Raw genomic sequence first — 23250 nt, forward strand, 5'->3', positions numbered from 1 at the left:
AAAGATGATACATATTATTAGTTTTGGCTTTTTGTTAGATCTATCTAGAATAGTTCTCAATTTTGTTTATGTATAACCTCAGAAAACTAGTGTACAGGGGGGCTAAAGTATATACAGTAAATGCAGATGCAACAACAATAATTTAGAGGTAAACTTAATAGATGCTTCTCACATTTGTTCACCAAACTTTTACCTTTTTTCAGTCCATACAGTCAACTCTACAGTCATCTGCTTACTCTTCATATGATCTTATATAAACAGCGTCCTCCCACTTGTGCCCTGACATCGTACAATCTCTGCTCTGTCCTCTTGAACGAACAAATAATCTGCCGGGCTGCACATTTCTGTTTAATCTGTTGGCGTATTAATTTATCTTACAGGACACATTAATAGTGGAAAAACCCATTTAGACAAAACTTGGAATATCTCCGTGTCCACTCAGTGCAAATAAGACTCATGAGTGTGTGGGGGCGGAGGCCTGCAGAGAGAAAACAGGATGGAGAGTCTTGAGATGACTGTTCAGAGTGTGTGTGTGTTCCCCTCAGCCTGATTAAGCCGTTGCATTACTGCTTTCCCCTACCCAGCACTTTGAGCCTCAATCCCATTCACACAGCAGGGATGATCCACTTGTACGTGTTTGAGGAACATGTGAACCACGGAGGGTAAATGAAAACCAGAAGACTATAGGTTTGTGGTTAGATGAGACAGTTTTAATCAAATAACTATTCTAAAGTCTATTAATTTGTAAGAAAATACGTTTTCTTTCTGCTGAAGAAGATCATGTGACGCTGCTGAAACCTACTAAGCAGTCAACTGCCGCTTCCAGGATGATCTTACTTTGTGTTTTTTCATAATTTGGTAAGATATGCATTCATGTACATGTGAGTAAGAGTTTCTGAATGCCATGTGTTTCCTAACAACAGTCAGCGGTTAACATACACATAAAACCAAATGTTTCAGTCATACTGCTTCTTGCTCCACCCTCGTATTCCTCCCACCTCCTTCCCCTCTCCAGCTCAAGCTCAGCTCTGATGTGCTGCCTTTTCTCTCACGTCAGCAAACCTCAGCAGACACAGGCAGCCAAGAGCTGAGGGGTCGGAGGTGCTGCATAAATTACAGCGCTGCTTTTCTGTCTTTTTCTCTCTCTGACACACACACACTAACAAACACTCCCCCCTTTATGCCCTGACACACTCGCACTTGTGCACACAGCTGCTGAACAGCTGCTTGATCCACGAGGAGAAAGAAGCATTAAGCCAGTCGCCTACGTCCTGATATGTGACACACACACAATTCTTTAAATTACACACGTAAAGTGACACACAGAGGAAAAAAGTCTTTACTCAGTGATGCAAAAACCACAGAAGTTTTTGTTTACTCATTTAGAGGTTTCAGGCTCTTCAGGTTTCAGCAGACACATAAAAGACAGATTTGAAAAACTCTTAAAAGAAAATGTTATTTTTAGTCATACTTTTTCCCCCTCCTCTACAGTCAAAGCTCTATCCATTATAGGAACAGTTTAACCTTCTTGGGGAACCTGTTTATCCAGAAATGTTTATCCTTATGGGGAGTAAAATGTCTATCTCAGTTCAGCATAAAGACTGGCGACAGCTTGCTTGGTTCTCGACTTTAGAATCAGGAGTACACAGATGATGATGATAATGCTGGAAGCAGAGCATGACAGGTCAACAAAAAAAAAAGCAAGCTGTGGTCTGTCCAAAGTTAATGTAGTGTTCCACAGTCACTAAAGCTCACTAACATGCTGTACAGCAGCTCATATGTATGTTTTTAAAAGGTAAAGTTGGAAAAACAACCCTTCATGGGGGATTATTGGCCTATAAACTCCTGAGGTTGTCACTTTTTGCAATTTGGGATTAGTTTTTATGACTTCAGTGCAATCATGTGCTTTAAAGTCTAAATAATGTTAATAATGATAATTCTCACATATGAAGATATGGATATTTTATTGTTCAGAGCTGTTTACATTCCATGAAAACACTGAAATAATAGTTTTACTGACTTCCTATGAGGATCACTGGTAAGAATTTAAAACTGATCTGGGTGACTTTCAGGAGAGCAGAGATACATCCTAATGACATTTTACAAGTTAAGATATTGTCACAGTTAAACAAAAGTCCCTCATTAATGACCACACATATATTTCGTTGTGCAGAAGCAAGTCAAAAATCTTTCTTCATCATGGCGTATCAGTCACAGTGTGACTTGCAATGTGCCTGCTTAGCACACTGTTTGAAGGAGACAAAGAAAAATAAGGAAAAATGTTTAAAACGCTGTTGCAACTGCATCATTTTGTACTCTATCCCTGATCTACAAAAAATATTTTACTGTTAGAACACACCTGATATGCCTTCCTGGATGGAAACCAAGAAAAGATTCCCTGACTTCTCCAAATAAATTCAAACCTGTCCTACTAAATTAAAGAAACTTAGACATTTAGCAGTAAGCTTTTCCTCCAATTTTTCTTCAGTGCCTGACTGGATGGTTCATTTTTACAAGTCGTTGCACAACGCAAGCTCACCCATCAGCCTGTTGTATTTTGCTCAGCACAGCAACTTTGCCCAGTGGAAACCATTGGAAATAATGGGTGTCAGAGCACAGCGGAACCTGTGTCACATTAAGTCTTAAAGGGACATTTTTAAATTGTTTTTTTTTCCCAGGGTTGCTAAGCCATCCTTGAAGATATATTTATATGAATTTCCCAGTTAATTATTCACTTCATTCTAATGCCACATGACTGCATTGAACTCCATGAGCTGGGTTATAATACAGAATACGAACCTAATAGTAATTTCAAACTCCAGTCCTTGATGAAAGGATGGATAGAATTAGCAAGTAGTTATGAAAGAAAGCCTTTCACAATGTACAGAATTAAAAACACCAATATTCACTGCCATCTGGCTTTTGTCTTCAGTGTAAAAGGTTACCAAAGCATACATGGAGGATCAGGAAATTACAAAAGCAACAACCTGCTGATATAAAGAGACGTCTCCGTGACAACTACTATCTGGAACATGTTTTCACTGTCCAGATCAAAATAATAAAATAGTCTTATCATCATAAAAGGCTGTGTTTAGCAGGAAATCTGCTCTGTTACAGTGGGATTTAAAGGTGAATATCATCCATTCCTGATGTGTTCAATGGCATCCTAGCACTAAAAAAAAGTGGGTTGACTTGCAAAAGAACATCACTTATTATGTTGTAAGAATGATATTAGTGAACTTTGTTTTTTTTCTTTGTTTGGTTTAGATGAGAAGACTGATGCCACTCTTACGTAAATATTGACTGATGCACTCATCAGTAGCTGTTAGCTTAGCACGAAGATTGAAAACACTCTTTTTTTTACCAATAACCTGGTAATATCAGATAAGTATTCACTGTTTGCATGACTACTTGCTCAAAAGCTGTTGAACATGATTTTTTTTTTCATATATTAACAAGACAAAGTGCATTATTAAGACCATGCTAGCTGTTTCTCTGCCTTTATGCTAAACTAAGCTAACCCTCTAATCTCACCTAACTTCAGCTAACCAGAAAGCAAATATTTCCCAGTTTCTGTTTAACGCCTTTATATTTTCTAAGTGTGTCTCTCCGTTTTCCACAGTACTTCATCGGAGTTAAATGTAAGAGGGAGTTAAGGGTCAGAGATGAAGAGGGACAATCGTACATTCTGTCTGTATGAGAGTAAAGGAAGACTGAACAATGACAATCTTTGTGAGACAAGAAGAAAAGGCTGTTTGCAAGCCTCCAAGGCCCTCTGAATCAGTCACATACAATGTTATGCAAAGTAAAACACAGCACACTGTTCCAACTGCAGGAACACTCTGTTAGACATGTTACACCCCTCAATGTGTTCTTCTGGACGGTTTCTTACGATCTGAATGTGGATCAGTGTTCTGTAAAGTGCTCACGTGAGAAATACATGCTTCTGGTGGCTTTAAACTGAGATGATTTAGAGTGGAAAGTAATCAGTTATAAGTGGTTTGAGTGCAGAGATTCATGTTACATTTTACAATTAAGTAGATGCTGCACTATTTTCCCTCAGAGGGTCTGAAGTTTTCTAAATGAGATCAAACTACCGCTGTTGAACTGACTGTATCAGGATAAAAGGTTTATCTCTGAAACGTGGAGAGGTATAACGATCATTTCACATAAAGAAGAAAAGAAAATAGTGTTGCCAAATATAGTCGTAGGGCAGAGTTTGGTTGCATTCCACCACTGGGTGGAGGTTGAGGACTGTGATGCTGTCAAACAGATGTCTCTTCACGCCCTCTCAACATGTGGGTGGTCTCCAGTGAAAAAGCAGCCCTTGCAGGTGGACCAGCCTTGTGTTTCTTTCCAGATATTTGTTACTTCAGCTGAGGGGGAAGAATCGAGCTGCACAGATTATGCTGCTCAGCCTCAGGCCCTGAGGCTCTAACACAGGCAGGTGGACACAGCACCACCTGCCTGACGTTCCTGCCTGTCTTGGCAGATCAAATCTGATTTCAGATTGTAGCCTTAAGTCTGGAACTGTACTCTCACAGAGATCCAACTTGTTATGCCACAGAATTTTGTAACACAAGAAGTTATTGATCCTTGCTGGTGTAAACCAAACTGAACTGGCAGATAATAGCATGGGCCTTAATTTCCAGTTACATTCAGATGCTAAACACAAAACGATTTGACATTTAGTAATCAAACTGTTGGGTTGCTCAGGTCAATATCTCCCGGTCTTTTTTTCTGGTGACAGGATGTACATCTACAAGCTGTCGGCTGTTCAATCCATGAGAGGCTTTTTGTGTAATTTTTTTCATTTGAATAATTTTTCATAATTTCTGAGTCTAAAAGCATCAAAATCACACACTGAAGTACAGCGAGCCTCTGGATTCATTACGGACCACAGATATAGTCAAATTATTGACTTTTTTTATCTACAGCATATCAGTTAAGAGATTAGAAAACCGAAAATCTGCACTTTTTAGAAGCAATTTTCAATTAATCAAATAAACTTCACTCTTTGCTGCTAAAATGAATTAAACTACATTTTAGTGAAAGCAATAACCGCTTCAGAAACATGGTGACGAAGCAGAAAATGTGTTTCATTGTGTTCTCTGAATCTATTTGTACTTTTTGTTTTGGGAGATTTTGCACTATGAAAATATGTGTTCCGTTTTTGCTGTTTGTCTCATGTTTCCCCCTTTTTCTGACAGATTTTTGGGGAGAATTTTTTTAATGATTTGCGTTTCTGTTTTGTTACAAAAACTGTGTGACGGATGATGTGTGTCGCTGAAAAACTTTTTTCTTTTTTTTTCTACTGTAACAAAACCATTTGTTTGCTTTCATCTGAGATAAAGTCCATCAAGCAGCATCTCTGTTGGGAGACTCGAGTCGTTTGGGTGCGTTGGCCGCACTGTGCTGCCACCTCCCAGAGGCCTCTACACACAGGTCGGTTGCCGCCACAAACACCCGATTGCGTAGCCGTGAATGTTTGTGCAGCAAGCGATTCAATTCAGCAGTTTCTTCAAACACTTTAATTATGTTTTTATTCACATACATTATCTTAAATTCTGGACAGATTACATTCAAGAATATAAAAAGGAAATGCTGAAACAGTGAATTCCCTTTCTAACCCAAGAAGCACATAGAAATGCATTGAAACATACAGTACCTCTGTTAAAAATCTGCCAGCACATATTAGATATGCAAACATTATAGACTACAAAGTACAGCAGGGTGACAAATATTCTATAACATGTGCATAACATAACATATGAACACAGGGCCGTGCTATTTACAGTTGATCCAAAATGTAGTGTCTTTTCACCTTATCAAGTCATCTTTTTTTCTCTTTTTTTTTGTTTACATATTAACACTAACAGTATTTTATTCTATAGTGGGGAGAGCTGGACCGATTCTCACACACACACCACGCGAGCAGTTGTCTGAAAGCACTCTACTTCACCATAAATAAAACTATTACAAAAATATACCTCACTTCAAACAGAGCCATAGCAGTAAAAGCGCTTACAGCCATAGTGGAATGATTCAAAAAGAGAACAAACACGTGAAATGAGATGGAGATTGATGGGGGAGGAAGTGAGAGGTTTGGTTTTCAGGACAGTGCGTGAAAAAACTTAAAGGATATCTGTGAAAGACAGCGGATTAATGAGAACGTTTGAGGCTACGACGGGCTGGGACGGCGATGGTGACGTGGAGGAGCAGAGAAGTTTCCTTGTATGGGTTTCATTTGAAGGCAAAAGCCCCTCGTTTTGGTGGAATCCAACACAGGAAGATGTGCCGAGATTAGTAAACATCAGTGATGCGGGGAGTTAAAAAAAGTCCACGTTGTATTAGTAGTGTGTACATTCACAGATAAGTCCCATCGTACTAAGGCTCAGGAGGTGCAATGTGTTGTCAGAGTGTGTGTTTGTGTAAGCTGCTCCTCCTGAGTAGTAGAAGACTAGAAGCAAAGCTATTTTTTCTTAGAATTGACGCTCTTGCAGACCCAATTCATGCCCTCCTGAAAAGAAGACGGAGCAGTGCAGTGAGAAGACTACAAACCATCATCAAAACGAATGCATCAATACGAGGAGCTTAGTCATCTGCTCACCTGGATCCCCTCACCGGTGAGGGCGGAGCAGGACTGGATCTGCCACATGCGATCCCGGATGGTGTGCAGATTGAGCCCCTCTGCGATCTCGGAGGCTGGAGCTGCTGTCAGGAGGTCCTGCTTGTTTGCAAAGATCAGCACAGGAACACCGCTCAGCTTCTCCTCATCCAACAGCTCAGCCAGCTCCTAGAAAGAAAAAAAAAAAAGGAAAAGAAAAGCACACATCTGTTGATCAGACGCACGCGTCTAGTGACGGAAACACCGACGATTCCAGTGGTCTGTTTTAATGAAAACCAGAGCTTTAGACGATGATCTGACTCCTGTTAGACTTGACACATGATTTCCTTTAAAATTGACCCGACTACAGGCCAAAAGCATTTGTCTGGAAGAAATTCCTCATGTGTATAAACATCATATGGAAATGTTATTATCAGTCCTGTGCATCGGCAGAAACAATCACCATTATCACTGTCTTTGAAGGAAAGCGTTCACATGCAATCCATCTCGTGTGACAGCAGCCACAGAGGTGAAAGTCTCGCATCTGACATCTAATTTGCTTTTTAAAACATGACACATCACCGGGAATAAATTGTGAATTGAGATATTGAAATATTCATCATGTGCACCCTGACCGTACATGCTTTTTGTACATACCTGACCTGTTTCCTCAAACCTCTTTCTGTCGGCACTGTCAATGACGTAAATCTGAAACAAAATGGTTTAACGTGAGCAACAGAATCGATCAAAAGTGCGACTTGATAAAAACAAATTCCTCACCAGCACATCGGTGTTTTCAAAGTAGTTTCTCCAGTACGGCCTAATCTTCCGCTGACCTCCAATGTCCCAAACATTCAGTTTAAACCCCTGAGACTGTACACTCTTAATGTTAAATCCCTGTAGGAATCAGGAAACATCAAGCTGGTTAGCCAGGTGCAGCGGATAGAATATACATCTTCACAAAATCAAGGCAATGCTGGTGTGTTGTAAATGGTGATGTGCGTGAGCCTATTTGTTACCTGCGTGGGGGTGATGTGGCTGATGTCCTCAGATGCCAGCTGTTTGAGCAGAGTGGTTTTCCCACCGTTGTCCAGACCCAGCAGCAATATTCTAACCTCCTGGTCTGGTGTGCTTTTTAGCTTACGAAGGATGGACAGCAATCCCTGAAACGAGTGGTGAAAACATCCATAGGAGGTTACTTTAACAGGCAAACAGACGTGTTACTGAATTGAGCACAAGGAGTCATTGGTCCTTTGATCTTACCCATACATCTGTGTATAACACACATAAAAAGCAATGCAAAAGAGTCAGAAACAATGTGACATAGATCTAAAGGGCCATCAATAGCAAACAAATAAGATAAATACAACAGCTACAGATGCACAACATCCAAAATGAGGGGCAAACTTCTTACAAAACGAGAAAATTTAACAAAATGCAATATAAACAACACATAACTGAGCCAAGAGACACATAATGACCAAAATAAAACAAAAACAAGACACACAAAAGGACCAAAACCACACATTAAAGATTATATACTGCACAAAACAAACACAAGAAGATGCGAAAGGATGCAAAGTAGCAACAAGAATCGCAGCTGGAGACACAAAACAACCACAAGTCCTGTCTACACTGTCGGTGGTTTGTTTCTGTCTCTTTCAGTCTGGGTGTCTTTGGTCTCAGCAGGATAAGTTAAGGGCCTTTAACAACTCTGTGCCATGGGGCCCGCTGTGTCCTAATCCGTCCATGGCCAGGGGGACAGGAAGAGCATTGTTTCACCTAACCACCATTACAGAAGCCCATTTCTTCCCCTCATCCACCTGGACTCCTCACTAACAGGCCATCCAAGTGCATCTGTAGTTATATCTGTGGATTTTTATGAATAACAAACACTCTCCTATCGGTACCGACACAGGAGGACAGCAGATCCCGTGAGTGGCTACTCGCATAATTTTATTTGGTATTCTTGAGCTTCTGTGGCTAGCTGTTTCCCAACAAGGCCAGTTAACGCTACGCAAACAGGAGCTACACGGAGCTAGCGTGCTAAGCTAATCTCCCCTGATAACTCAACGAAGCAACAAGGCAGCTTTTCCAGCTGAGTGTTTTTCACGTTAAGATGCAGACGGTTGACCTCATTAAATTTGATCTAAATACAAGCTGGCGCTAGTAAATGTGAAAATATGCACGTGCAACGCCTGATGTTTACACTTAATGGCTAATTATAATGATAAACCAGACTCACCATCTTGTTGCCTTCTCTCCTAGAGACGCCACTGAGGGTTACTAAGGGGAGTGACGTCAGACGCACAGTATGCGTAAAACTTGGGTTCATGCTGCATTCATGTTACAGCGGACAAAAGTAAATATTTTTCGAACTCAGGACTACTATACGCGAAATGATCTTTTACTTTGCTTTGTTTGATTATGAATCAACATAGCAGCAAAGCTGTATGCACTCTGCACCAAGACAACCAGACAGAAAGCGACATAGTATAACCGCAAACAACACAGATGCTATGCGTATTTATGCTTTACCCTCAAAAACAAGATTATATTGCAAGACTTCATTGTAATAGTGCTCTGTTCTTTTTTCTTACACAGCGACACAATTTTGTCTGGAAATTACTTTGTTAGGTACTTTTTTGCTCATTCTAATTTTTCGAGGCAGAATCTATTTTATTTTATGTTATTTTTCATGTCACATTGTCTGTTTACATTTCGTTGTATTGCTTTGATTCGTGACTATTCTTCGTCTCTTTGCGGTTATTGAACAAAATTCCCAATCATTTTTTATTTGAATGTTTTTACTGTCTGTATTTTTTTGGAACTTTATATATATTTGTATTCTGGTGTCGTTTTGCATTCAAATGTAGTTATTATTTGTCCCTTTTTGATAATTCTGTATTTAATTTCCATTGATGAATTGTTTTGATGTTGTCCTGTGTGGCATTGTATGTTTTCTTTGTTCTTTACACTTGATTTGGTTGTAATTTGTCTCACTGTAGTCATATTGGATCTCTTTATTATGTCATATTAAGGGGATTTTTTGTCTCTGTGTTTACATATTTTCACTTTTATTGTTAATTTGTGCATCTTTCTGATATGCACTTCGTATTTCTATAGATAACTGAGGCCCCTCGACTCGACCAGTTTTGTAGGGGGCTGGTGTGAAAGGCTTTGACCAATTTCCTGTCGTCAATTGCGTTTATACAATTTGACATGAACGTAACACCAACCTCAAGTATGGAGGACGAGTTTAGTTAGCTACCTGCTGAATGTTTAACATGCAAAGAGAAAAAACACCACATTATGTCATTTTGTGGACAATATGTCAAGATAGATGTCATTAACTGCAACAAGAAACTAGTTTAATCCTAACAGGAAACCTAGAACAACCCCGCCACGGAGGTAATTAGCTAACACAACAACTGTACTTATTTGTAGGTTTGGCTGTAAACTCGTGCATCAGTCAGATGTGTTTCCCCCTGCAGCCCGTCAGATAAATAACGTGTCAGGTTTGGTTTTCACTGGTTTTCACGTGGGGAGCTGCCCCATCCTTTGATTGGAGGACGGTTTGCCACGTGCACATTTCTTTACTACCGTGCCCCATGAGCAGATTTGATTACCTGACAGGTTGCTCCGTGTGGCGCTTGGAGATCTCCTTAAAGGTATGTTTCCTGTTTTTGTGGGTGTGGGTCGCAGCCGGTGAGTCGGAGCTTTGGTTGTCCGTGTGTTCCGCCGCATGCAGAAGTCAGACTCAGCCAGTAACTCAAGCTCGGGGTTGCGTCACCCCATGTCCCCATGACATGTTTTTAACAGTTTTCCCATTTCTCAGGTCGGTGGACTTCACACAGGACTCCAATACAAACGCATTTTCTCTGTTTTACAAACTGTATGTCTGTTATTGAACTGATTTCGCACATGCACAAGCTCACAGCTGTTGAATGTTAACTTCTGCAGATGTACTGAGACACTGAACGTGCTCTGGCCTGCAGATCCAGTTTGTCAAGCTCACCTTTAACCTGAAAAAAGCTTCAACTACAGTAATAATTGTAAAGGACACGATGAGTTACTCTGATTATTTTATTCTCACTTCATTTTACACTTCTCCAACTCCGCCTTAATGCATCATTTGTACACCCCCTGACCAAATGGTTGTAATCACCACATCTGGAGGATGTTTATTTAGCTTTTCTATCTCATCTGTGAGGAATAAAACACAGATACTACACAAAACAATTTGATTTAAGAGCTGAGCATTCTGGCTTTGTAAAACTTGTAAAAGCCACCCAGTTTAAAAAAAAGTGTCCACAGAGATAATGACCCCACATCATCATTGACTGTGGAAAAGTGCTTGTTTTGTCCATCTTTATATGTTTCATCGGACCGGCACCAAATTAAGGTCCCAGCATCATCTCCTTGTCTGATGCAGATTGGTGATTCATCACTTAATATCACTTTCATCCAATCATCCACAGCTTCCCTTTAGCCCACTGTGACCTTGTTTTATTCTTTTTATTTCGTCTCCCATTTCCTTCTACTGGTTTCTTGCAATTTAGTCACACACATCGACTCCTGTTTCTGTCTATTTGGGTTTTCTTTTGCTGTACACTATATATTCTCAGACATATTGCTTTGAGTTTTCTGTCCTGACACTTTGACGTCTTTCTTACTCGACCTTTAGCAACCTTCCCATTTGGTTTATACTTTCTCCAAATTTTAGATGCAGCTGACTGGGAAAAACCAACATCTTTTGCTCTGCGAATGACCTTCTTGAAGGAGGTTTATAATTGTTACCACTGACGGCTCTCTTGTTGGGGCCATGTTTCATGTTAATCAGCCGGGTGAAACGGCTCATTAAACTCTGCCAGAACTCTCTTTTAACTGCAGACTCATTTTAACTCATATTAAGACTTGTGCAGGTATTTTGTTTTAGAAAAGCAAATTACAAGGTGGTTCCATAACATTTTCCAATTAAAAGCAAAATAAAATGATAAAATTATGATAGATTATTCAGGTTTGTTTTACAAAGTCTGTTCAGTGATTAAATCAAATTGTTTTGTGTCAATTTATTTATATGAATGAACATCCATCAATTGTGATGATTCCATCATTATTTCCAGGGGTTTAATTGAGTTAAATTAAGATTTTTAAGTCATTTTGCTTTCTAATGAAGTATAAAGAGCAGTAAGTCTTCACCTGTTATCATAATCTGAGTTAATAGAAATGAAATTGCTCCATCTAAATCACCAGTTTTCTTTGGAACCACGAATGGATGAATCAGGCCCTTGCTGATCTTTACTTGAAAGGAAAGTTTTATTGTTTTCTCTGATTCTAGTTAAACTGATTGATCGTTTTTCTAGAAAATTAGATGTCGGCAAGTTTGATTGTTTACTCACGGCTTTAATGACTTTCTGAGGAAAAAATTCACAGTATCAGTAATAAATAGTTGGGTTTGGTCTGAACATCAGCCTGAAGAGAAGCTACAAGACAAGCAGTTTCACAGCTCTCCGTGTTTTTTGTGGTAATTACTCACCAGACAGAAATAATTCAGTGGACTAGAACATGATGACTTCAAAAACTGACTGTATGATACAACAATAATGTTAGTCAGATGTAGATTTTCACTCCAAAAGAGCTAATTTCTACATATTATTACATTAATCAGATTATGTTGACAGGAATTTAATGAAACTGGTCTGTTGTCTGGATTACCTTGTTGATTATTCAGTCATGTGTGTAACAGTGGAACTCAGTTTTATTCATATTGTGTTGTTTCACAACAAAAAGCCATCTCAAGGCACTTTACATACAGTAACAACAACTACAGCTATGCAAGCACTCGGCGACAGTGGGAAGAAAAAAATATTTTAGCACTAATCTTAAAATGGCTGTTCGAAGCGAAATATTCTGTATAGTTTAGAGTAGCATCAGTTTCTCACAGTAATTAATCTAAAGAGCTTCAACCTTTTTAATTGTGTCATCTGGGAAATGCTACAAATGGATGAAAAATTGTTGTTTTCAGGCTAAAAATGGCATCTTCATTCTGCTTGTTTTCTCTAAACAATCATCTAAAATTAAGTTGAACTACCGTAGCTCTTTTCTTTTTCTTTTTGCATTAGAAATGTACTAATGCGATAAAATGAAAAGGCGCAATGCACTTAAGTGTACAGTTTATTGTCATAAAAGATTGTGAAACACACTAATTATTCACAGTTCAGGTGTTGGAACCAGTAAATGATTTATCATTATTGCCTTGACTCCTGCATCAGTTCACGCTTTATGCATCTGATACAGTCTTAGTTGCAGTTCAGTGCCCAACAAAACATCAAATGTGTCAGTCGAGACAGTTGGGGTTTGTTAATTTAATCACAGTTTTCTTGATAAATATTCTGCTACTGAATTTGATCAGCTTTAAAATGTGAGGATTTGCTGCTTTTCTCAATTTGAAGAGTTTTCGAGTGTTGGCGAACAAAATGAACACGTAGGCAGCTCCAGCATGTGCAGCTGCAGTTATACATGGATATATTTTTGTGGACATGTCCTGGTATGTACAGCCACGTTGATTTTTGGCCTATGTTCTGTGTTCGCCGCCCACGTCTGCAGGCCTTTAACCTACTTTCTAAACAAACAGCCCCAGAAACAATCTAGTTCAAGCCAGACCGAACCTTCAGAGAGCTGATATCCCCCCCTCTCCTCATGTGTCCTGTATTTACTTTTCATCTAAAACTCACAGCAAATACTTATAGTAATGTAATAATGTAAGATGTACAGTCCACAGGGGAGTTTGGATACCCTGCACTGCAGTCAGCAGGTTTTTACTTCTCTGATTGGTTAATATGAAGCACAACGCTGCAGCTTTAGAAACCCAAAATGACTACCTGTGGAACCATTTACCAGGAGGCGGTCAATGATTTCTAGTGTAAATTGGGGCCTTGTGAATGTTGAGGGAGGAATCCAGAGTTGTGTTTGTTCAGGGATGTGAGCACATGTTGGAAAGCAGCAGTTTCCAGCAGCCTTTGTGGTTAACTTTAGAGAACCAGAGCTGTTCAACTACAACTCTGTGAGATATTCAGAGAGAAGGTATCTCAGCAGGGTGGGGAAGAATCATGCAGACCACACAGCTTTCGTGCACTCACCAACATTTGATGCAAACATGGCCACTTTTCCTTTTGGGTGTGTGCTGCAAAGACATGGAGTGTTTTCATTTAGATGTTTAGAGAACGAACATAAAAAGCACCACAGTTAATGCTTTATGTTTGCATACAAATTATGTTTAAAATGTGATGCGTTGTCGAGATTAAAAGACTTGTTAGCATGAGAAAGAGTGAAAATCAGCGCAGACAATACTATTTTACTTAATTATTTACTTTGCTTCTAATGCTGACAACCCATACTTACATTGAACTAAAATTGGAATGGAGGGATTTAACTTTTTTATGTTTATAGTCCTCTCAGTTGTCTCAGCCTCCAATATATTGTGTTTACAGGAATAGAAGAAAAACACAAAGTGACAAAATATCACTTTTGAAATGCTGGAAATGTCAAATAATCTAAACTGAAGCTGTTAATTTTCCCAGTAAAAGACATTTGTGAGCAAAGACATTTTCATAATCTGTCGACCTGCAGGAAACGAAGTTAGAAATACACATCACAACTTTACAGAAGCCCAGAGAGATGTCATCAAATGTTGGGTTAAATTTACAGTCACGACTGGACAAGTGACCGATAAACTCAGCTGATCTGTCATCTGATCATTGCAGCTCTACACACACACAAGCTTTTGTCTGTGTGAATTTTGACCCCGTCTGACCCACCGAAAAAAGTATGTTTACAGATACTTCATTAACTATTAACCAGTTTATATTTCAGTCCCATAATGAAATCCCCTTTTATGTGTCTGTTTTATAATGTTTTTATTCTTCACAAGACAGTCAGAAAGTTGCCTCATTCTTTGTCTGTTTGTGCAGGTGTGATCTGCAGCTGCTCAGTGACTTCCTGCGGAGTGAACACTGTGACTTTTGAATACATTGAGCTGCTTTTCAACGGACACAATGGCTTTAAGCTCGTTCGACATCGATGCGCCACGATGGGATCAGTTTACGTTCATGGGCCGACTGAAACACTTCTTTAACATCACCGACTGCCGAACTGCGCTCTTATCTGACTCACGACTAGATGAAGCCAAAGCTTTAGTAGAAAGCTGCAGGTAAGAACTTGACAAAAATAAAAAAAAAAGAATGCTTCCACAAGATGGGATGAGAGTGTCCACTGGAGTGTTTATTTAGTGTTAATGGGTCTGTGCAGGGCAGGATCCATCCCTCCGGGCACCACAGTGGAGCAGCTCCACTATGCAAAGAAGCTGTACGACTCGGCCTTCCACCCAGACACGGGAGACCGTATGAACCTCATCGGCCGCATGTCGTTCCAGGTCCCCGGGGGCATGGCCATCACTGGGTTCATGCTGCAGTTCTACAGGTAGTGATGAGCAAAAAGGACGTGTTGAACTCTACCACATCTTCCCGTTTCCCAGAGGAACTTTACTTTCTTATCTGTCTGTTTTTAGAACAGTTCCTGCTGTGGTGTTCTGGCAGTGGGTGAATCAGTCCTTCAACGCTCTGGTCAACTACACCAACCGCAATGCTGCCTCCCCCATCACTCCAAAGTAAGATATCCTGTTTGAACCTATTTATATTTGTCACTGCAAATGTAAAAATCCAGATGAGATTGTATCCAGTCTCTCGTTTGATATTCCAATAAAAAGTAACTAAACATAAATGGCCCTAACTTCAGGGAATCGGGGCATCTTAAAGGAATCGTGTGAACTGAAACACAGATGTTAGAATTACATTTTCCAGCCGTTCTTTTCCAACTTGGAAATGACAGGAGTTATTTCACAACACAAGATCAGACACAAACGGAGCTTCTGCAGTTTTTATCTGATCCCTGATACAGCCGGTTCAGTTCAGTTCAGAACAGTTTTTTTTAGCCATATATGGGTTAACACGGGGTCAGTAGTACAATAAAATGTGTTGGATGAGAGAAACCGGGCTGGGATGGGATTAAACAAAATAAAATACTGTAAACGATATGAAAACGAGTGTTTATGCCCATTGGTTTGTAGCAGCTCTTGTTCAATAACAGCAGTGACATATTTTCATGTGAGAAGTAGAAAAACTTTCATGACAGGCTATTTTTAACAGATGTTTGTGTTTCTGGTACCGGATGGCAGTGCATTCAGGGACATGCAACCAGAATTTCCAACTTCCAACTGGGAAAAAAATAGGGAATACCAATCAGAGCTGTGATATCCTAGTCTAGATGTAGTAAACAAGCATTAGACAAACTAATGGTGGAACATTGTTAGCTAATTTTTTTTAGTATTGGCTGCTGACGAGAAATAGCTGAATTCGCTGTTGATAGCAAAACAAAAAGCAAGAGGAAAAGGGTTTGGATGTCTGAGGTACAGTGGTCTTTAAAAAACTATGCATTCTAGCCAGAGTTTGGTTGGGGTATTAGGAGATGCGTATTAGTCAAGATGTTAAGCACCTCCGGGTGGATTCTGAGGCACCAAATTGTATTATCTCCAGAGGAAGTCTTCCTGGGGAAATCCTGATCATAGCATCTCTGTAAGCTTATCTAAGATATCGCTGCAGTTAAACTGCTTAAAAGTGCATTTGTTGATCACTTACCAAACTGCTACAGGTGCCCCACCACAAGACTTTCAACTAATGAAACAGTGTATTTGTGTCTAAAGGTGCATTTCAACCAAGTTTTTTCTTTTCCTGGAGCTTAAAGATTATTTCAGCCCTGTGTAAGAGCTCTACGTTTCAGGCTTGATTAGGCAAATTAAATCCACCAGAACGTATAAAAGCAGGAAGTCGGCTTCAGCTGTGTTTACTCAAAATCTGTCCATGTTACACACTTTCATGGGGCTCTGGATGTTTTTACTTGTGCTTTAGAGCAGAATCACTGTGGAACAATCACATGACTGTTTTATTTCTCTGATTTAACTTCTTTCTGGTCACAATCTGAGCTCTGTCCCTTCGTTAATTCTCGAGATCCCAGAGAGAATGGTCACAATTTGATAGTTGCGTTATAAACTAATTAATAACTATTCCTGTGATACAAATTGAAGTTAACAGATTTTATGAGCTATTGTGGAGATTATACCTGAGACAACTGAGGTTAAAAATCAGAGAAAAAACGCTGTGAATACACAACCAATCAGAAATGTTCATCTCTGTGAGCCCTCCCCAGATGTTCATGTTAGTCTCAAAAGTAATACCTCCCTACCATGGCCTTTTTATTGGCTGAAACTTAGACCTCACTCTTTTTTTTTTTTTTTATCCCCTGGTTCTTGCAATCAAAGTGGAGAAGGCTGAGGGAAGGACCCCTAAAAGCCTGGTTCTTTGAAAAGGTTCCAAGTGCGAAAACTGAGCTTTAATGTAAAGAAACGTGGGATGCAAGGTGGTGTGGTGTAACCCGCCTCTCGCCCAATGACAGCTGGGATAGGTTCCAGCCCCCCTGCGACCCTGATCTGGATTAAGCGGATATAGAAAATGGATGAATGGTAAAGAAACCATCTGGACTTTATCTGGACATGAGATGCCTCTAATGACAGGTGCTAATGGAGTGTAAATAACTATGATTCTTAAGTTAACTGTTAACATGTGGTGTTGAGGCTGTTTTAATAAGAGTAAAACCTTAAAAAGGCTTCTGTTATGTGTCTCTCTGGTGTCTCTCAGGCAGATTGGAGTGGCCTATATTACAGCAACCAGCACAGCTTTAGCAACAGCAGTCGGACTCAACCTCTACACGAAGGTAACTCATCTGGAAAATTTGAAACAGTCGCTCTCTCACAATACCAGTTGGTGTAACGCACCTCAAGAATATGAAAGTACCAAGATCGGCAAGTTTTTTTTGGTCAGGGTACTTAAGCAGAGAGAAAAGAATCTTAATTCAATATCTGCTTACTCGGATGATGAGTTCAGAGCCATTTCTCTAATGATTATGTCGGTTTCTCTCCACTCTCTCCTGCAGAAAGCTCCTCCTCTCGTGGCTCGCTGGGTGCCTTTTGCAGCTGTAGCAGCAGCCAACTGTGTTAACATTCCCATGATGAGGCAGCAGTGAGTCCTCAGTTGTGTTACTCCCCAAAATATATGTGAAGGCATAGTGTGCTGATTTTATAGCCTGCAGGCCGAAATAACAGTGAGCAGAAATGTTGACACACATTTCCTGTCAAGAAGGTGTTTGGGCAAGATTGCCGATCTAAAGATGGTGGTGAGACAAGTGTCATAGAACGTAATCTTGGTGGTGTCAAGATAAATAAATCTAGCCATTCCAGGCAGGGCCCTCAGCACCACTGCATTAAAAACCGACATGATTCTGTCATGAAAATCACTGCATGAAATCAGGCAAGAGTGGTTCAACATCCCTGAGATGACACATTTGACACAGCGTCAAAACATATTAGGAATTAGGGTTATGTTGTGTTGTGTGCAGCAGCCTCGTGATGTTAGCTTTTGAGTGTTGTGTGTGCAGCGTTCCCTCTACAGCTGCAACATGCTGATGAAATAAAGTTAAATAAAACTCACCTTGGATTCTGTGTACTGTTCAGGATGTCCTGACCCTTATCATCAGAATCAAATGCATAGTAGTTTCCAGACACTTCAGGAGACTCATTTGTGCACTTTCCACCATTACACATGTTGTCATTGTCCATTATTTATTGTAGCTTTAGAAAACAAGTACGACCGCATTTGAACTTTTGACTTTTGACTTCAGTCTATGAATTACTTGTTTTAAACAGTTGAACTTTCCTTTTTTAGTTATGTTTTAGGTACTGAAGCTCCTGTGCTTTTACAGAGAAGTAAAAATACCAGCTTCCTGTTCCCATGTATTACAGAAAAGGAAACTCTAGCTTTTCTATCCAGCTTAATTTTCTCTGTTTTTTCAGGGAGATCCTAAACGGCATCGCTGTCACAGATGAAAATGGCAACAAACTGGGCCACTCTAAGGTCAGTACTCAGCACATTAAACTCCAGTTTTGGGTTTATGTAAAAGTCAATTGCTCCAAATGGACCTTACGAATGCGAGTGGAAAATCTAAGTTCAAAAGAGCCCAATTTTCTTTTTCTGCATGTTTGATGCACAGAGTTGTGAAATAAACACAGCTTCCTCCAGATTTGCTGTTTTTCTGTTAATTCTAACTAACTAACTAACCATCATCAGATTAATAATAAGAATTAAAGCTGTTGCTTTATACTCTGATTATAAACGAGGAAATCTACATTCTTGTTTCTTTTTGTTTGATTTTTTTTCCTAATTAGATACTGATAATCTTAAGTTTCCATGTGTCTATGAAATGACATCAAATAAAACTCACTTTGCATCTGATGTCAAAGGGATATACACACATGTTGCACATTGTTTTAATGGGTTTAGACTGCCTGTAATTGATTATTTTCATCATTTTTTAAATCTTTGTTTATTAATACCGTTGAATACTCGTATCTCTTGTGCAGAACGCTGCAATAAAAGGCATCACGCAGGTGGTCATCTCCCGGATCACCATGGCAGCTCCAGGAATGAGTATGCAAAGATGTTATTGGATAAAGTTTAATTTCCAAATACTACACTGAGCTCCTCTCTTAATATCCCTCTTTTCTTCTCTCAGTCATCCTCCCAATCATCATGCAAAGACTGGAAAAACACAAGTTCATGCAGGTTAGACCTTTGTTGATCACTGTTCTGCTGCAGAAGTCACAGAAATGTGTTCATCCGTCCTCAAGTCTTCTTGTGTCTGTTCACAGAGAATCACGTTTCTCCACGGACCAATTCAAGTAATGATGGTGGGAGTGTTGTAAGTACAGAGGGTTACAGGGTCAGAAGAGTTTTAATGTCTTCCACAGTTCTTTATTGTCAACTTTTGTTCTTCTTCTTGTTCTTCTTCTATTAAAGTTTGATCTTCATGGTGCCCGCTGCGTGCTCGCTGTTCCCTCAGAGATGGTAATAAAACTGTTTCTATCCTTCTGACGCATAAAGCTTTTAGAGCCAATGGAGAGTTAAGACCACAGAGGCTTTGGCTGTCCTCTTTGTCACACATATGTTCGAGTCACACAGGTACAGACAGAGAAAATGACAATTTTGGAGCTGTTAATGTGAGACTAATAACAGAAAAAAAAAAAAGTCATGCGGTGAGACTGAAGGGAGGTGAAAATTGCTTAGCTAATTAACCTAGAATATTAGTCATCGTGTGGAAAACAAGACAAGAAAACCAAATGAGTTATTTTGTATTATATTATGAGTTTCTCTGTCAGTTTAACTTGATGTATTTAAACGCGAGAAGAAGTTTAAATCCTGAAATCCTGCAGTTTCTGGTGAATCAGGATTCACTAGAGAATATACGTCTACATTAACGTCGCTTTCACACGCAAACATCAGATCTGTTCTGGACAAAGTGCATATTTTGATCCCGACTCTCGTCGCTGCTGCTCTCACAGCTGGAAACAGAGTAGCATCTGAGTAGAGAGCTATAGGGACATGATGCGAAAAGCTAATATTATTATCAGAGCTAATGCCTTTTATCATCGTGCGAGTGGAAATCAGCTTAAAGGTCAGCGTTAAAGATTATGAAACAGCAGCTCCTTCAAGCACGAACACCCGCTCACAGTAAATGCTTCGGAAGATCAACTACTACAGTCACACGTTGCCTCACTCAGCGATCTTCCTGAGATTTTACTTTAGAGCACGCTGCAGTGTTTTGGTGTCTAAACACCCTTTAAACTGATGGTTCTGTCACTCAGACTTTGTGGATAGTTGTGGGGTATAACACAAAAACCTGGAATCACTAATGTAAAAACTTTAGTTAAACATCCTGACCACCTAATTGAATTAAAATAGCTTTATTCATGTTTATTCTGTCCGATGACCTCTCTGTCATAAAGTAGTCTCTGTTGCCCCATTAACTGATTATTTTTATGTCCAGTGATCAAAACCACAAAATAATAACCATATGAAAATAAAAAATGTCAGTGAGGATAAAAGCAATGATGAGCTCAGTTGTATTAAAACCCACTGGAAGGGCAGGAGAGGACTCAGAGCCTTTAATGACAGCTGGACAGATGTTCCCTGTGAGCTTCAGTTTGATGCCGACGATGAAGACAACAAGACTGAGCTCAATTCTAAAAGTTTCCGTTCTTGGTTTTTCAGATTCTGCTGGGTCAGAGATTAAATGACTGCTGATTGATGAAGAAAGTCAAATAATAAATAGTGTGGAATATTTTCCTCTAAAAGCTTCACAGGATCCTTAAAAATCCTGAAAGGGCTTCATTTCTATTCCAAAACCATAAAAAAATGTATAAGAAATGATTTCAGATCATAGAACTGAAGATAAGCTACAATCGGCTTTTCTTTGTGTCATTTTCATCCCCTTTGTGCAGCCTTTTTGCGCCGGTTCTCTGCAGGCCACCACATGCTCTCGACACTTAACCCTGACAGTAACATGATTCAGGAAGTAGACAAATGATACAGATAAGGCCGAGCTGAAGACGGACACAGGAGTTGTATTGTTCTAAATAAAACTGCCAAGGTTAAAGAAACAATGGAGCGGTGTCACGATTTCCCCACCATCTTTCAACGTGTGCTTTTGCTTCTAGCAGTGGAGAAGAATATTTACTTTAGTGATTGATTTTCGCTGTGGAAAGGGGTTTTAAACTTTCTTTATTAGGCTCTTAGAAACTCTAACATTTAATGATTGTGTTAAGTTCTTTTGCATCCCACAAGCAGGATTCTAACAAACTGGATCATAAAAATCAGTGAATATGTTAAAGAAGAAGTGTTTTACGAATGAATGACCTATGTATCCTTATAACTTTGTTCCTGTCTTATAATAATAGATATTTTATGCTCATATGAATGAAAATGTGCTCTCTGTGGTTCATGTTTTCATTAAATCTGATCATATATCTCCTTCTTTCTCCTGCAGCTCTTTACCTGTGTCGAAGCTGGAGCCCGAGCTGAGAGCCTCCATCATGTCTCAGTATGGAGACAGTGTACGACAAGTTTACTTCAACAAAGGCCTCTGAGGTCAAGAGGGCTGCTTAGCGTTTTCTATGAGGCACACAGGACCGGACACGTGTGTGTTTATGTAGCATGTCTTCGTTTTTTAATTATCATTCAGGATGAAATGCTAGTTTTCTTGTATTTCTTTTCCAAATCTTATGTTTTAAGAGCTTTTGATCAGTCAATTTTATGTGCTTGTGCTTCTTTCTTTTTCATTAATTCTTAGTGTAAACATAACAGATGCGACGGGCACGCTGTGCTCATGTTCAGACACCAAATGATGTCATCTCAGGAACAGTTCATTACTTTGCCTGGTTAAATCCGTTGGGTCGTCTGTCATGATGTAACTCATCCAGTCTTGTTTTCTTTGGCTGTCTGTTGGAAAAGGCTCCTTCGGCCTCCTTTCAGTCTGTGCCTTTTGCAGTGTGGCAGCAACCACTGCTGGACTTCGGTTCTGGATCTTTCTGGCTTAACTGTGAAACCTTAAAATGCCTTTATGCATGAGTAGAGTCTTAAACGGTCACAGAGTGTGGTGGAGGCTGCTGCCCTCTTCTGCCAGAAAAGAAAAAAGATGTCGGATTTGTTCAATTCATCTGACTGAGTTTGCCAGTTGGATCATTTCACTTTGCAAACTCTGAACTCGACATTAGCGCCAATAAAACCACTCGACTCTAAAAACAAGATGTGTCACTGTGGCATTTTTGAAAATAAGATAAAAAGCTTGTTTTTGAGCGACATTTTCACAACATGTGAGTGTTTTAGTTTTATGCTGGGTTTAATTAATCAAAGTTTCAGTGGCACTAAGATAAAAGGAGGAAAAACTCAACATCTTCAGTCCCTGATTTGTGTCTAGAAGACATCAGACAACATGGAAAAGGCTTTTACATTAATCTGCACAGTATCCCTGTTTTTATCTGTCCATGAATGCTGTAAAGTTTTATTCTTTTATTACTAACAGTAAAATACAGTGATGAATCTTTTGAAATGAGTCATAAACATGTGCTTCAAACCGTATGAACAAATCAATGCCAGACATCACCTTTACTGGAATAGGCAACTCCAGATTTCTTCATAGGCTGAGAAATAAAAGCCTTCAGTGGACCGTTTTTAAGTTTTCCAGGAAACAGATTTTAGAAGGCTGTTTTAAACAGTCTTTCCTCGTGATCGGTTCAAATACACATCGATCATTACTATCAGAGCTGAAGTGATTGATGCCCAAACTGATCAGCTGTTAAGAAATTAATCGGCAGCTATTTTAAAACGCAGAAATACCCACAAATTGTGGATTCCTGCTTCTCATATTTGACGGTTTGGTGCTTTAATTCTCAGTCTAATTATTTGAATCGTGATGTTTAGTGAATAGATACGAAGTTTGAACTGCAGCAGAATGACCTCACTTTGTTCTCAGAGTAACTGTGAGGACATTAAAAATCATCCTGCCTTTTTTTTAATTTATTTCCAAACAGTTCATCAACATTTGTCAACATGTTGTAAACTTTGAACATGTTTAAGTTAATTTCACTCAAACTCTTACAGCTTTCCAGGGTATTTTTTACAGTTTGGTGTAAATCGTTT

At 39.5% G+C, this 23250-nt stretch overlaps 2 protein-coding genes across 3 annotated transcripts; one reads left to right on the plus strand and one right to left on the minus strand.

The window, feature by feature from the left end:
* Positions 1–5522: 5522 nt before the first annotated feature.
* arl3b (ADP ribosylation factor like GTPase 3b) lies at positions 5523–8950 on the minus strand. The gene is made up of 6 exons (XM_072372801.1): positions 8853–8950; positions 7627–7770; positions 7388–7504; positions 7265–7315; positions 6611–6796; positions 5523–6520 (listed from the first exon to the last, which is right to left on the minus strand). Exons 1-6 carry the CDS (start codon positions 8940–8942, stop codon positions 6473–6475), a joined length of 636 nt encoding a protein of 211 aa, XP_072228902.1. The 5' UTR covers positions 8943–8950; the 3' UTR covers positions 5523–6472.
* Positions 8951–10180: 1230 nt separating this feature from the next.
* On the plus strand, positions 10181–22356 carry sfxn2 (sideroflexin 2). 2 transcript variants are annotated; one of them, XM_072372799.1, is made up of 12 exons: positions 10181–10278; positions 14581–14819; positions 14918–15088; positions 15177–15275; positions 17359–17434; positions 17654–17739; positions 18570–18630; positions 19137–19203; positions 19289–19338; positions 19425–19474; positions 19573–19620; positions 21599–21844. In XM_072372799.1, the coding sequence occupies exons 2-12, from the start codon at positions 14665–14667 to the stop codon at positions 21696–21698; spliced, it is 963 nt and encodes a 320-aa protein (XP_072228900.1). In that variant the 5' UTR covers positions 10181–10278; positions 14581–14664; the 3' UTR covers positions 21699–21844. The 2 variants fall into 2 exon arrangements, with proteins under 2 accessions (XP_072228900.1, XP_072228901.1); XM_072372800.1 differs by lacking the exons at positions 10181–10278; positions 19425–19474; positions 19573–19620 and having other exon boundaries at positions 21599–22356.
* Positions 22357–23250: the final 894 nt, after the last annotated feature.

The sequence above is a fragment of the Leuresthes tenuis genome, unplaced genomic scaffold (genome assembly GCF_036924035.1).
Source record: "Leuresthes tenuis unplaced genomic scaffold, fLeuTen1.0.hap1 SCAF_20, whole genome shotgun sequence".
Lineage (NCBI taxonomy): Eukaryota > Metazoa > Chordata > Actinopteri > Atheriniformes > Atherinopsidae > Leuresthes > Leuresthes tenuis.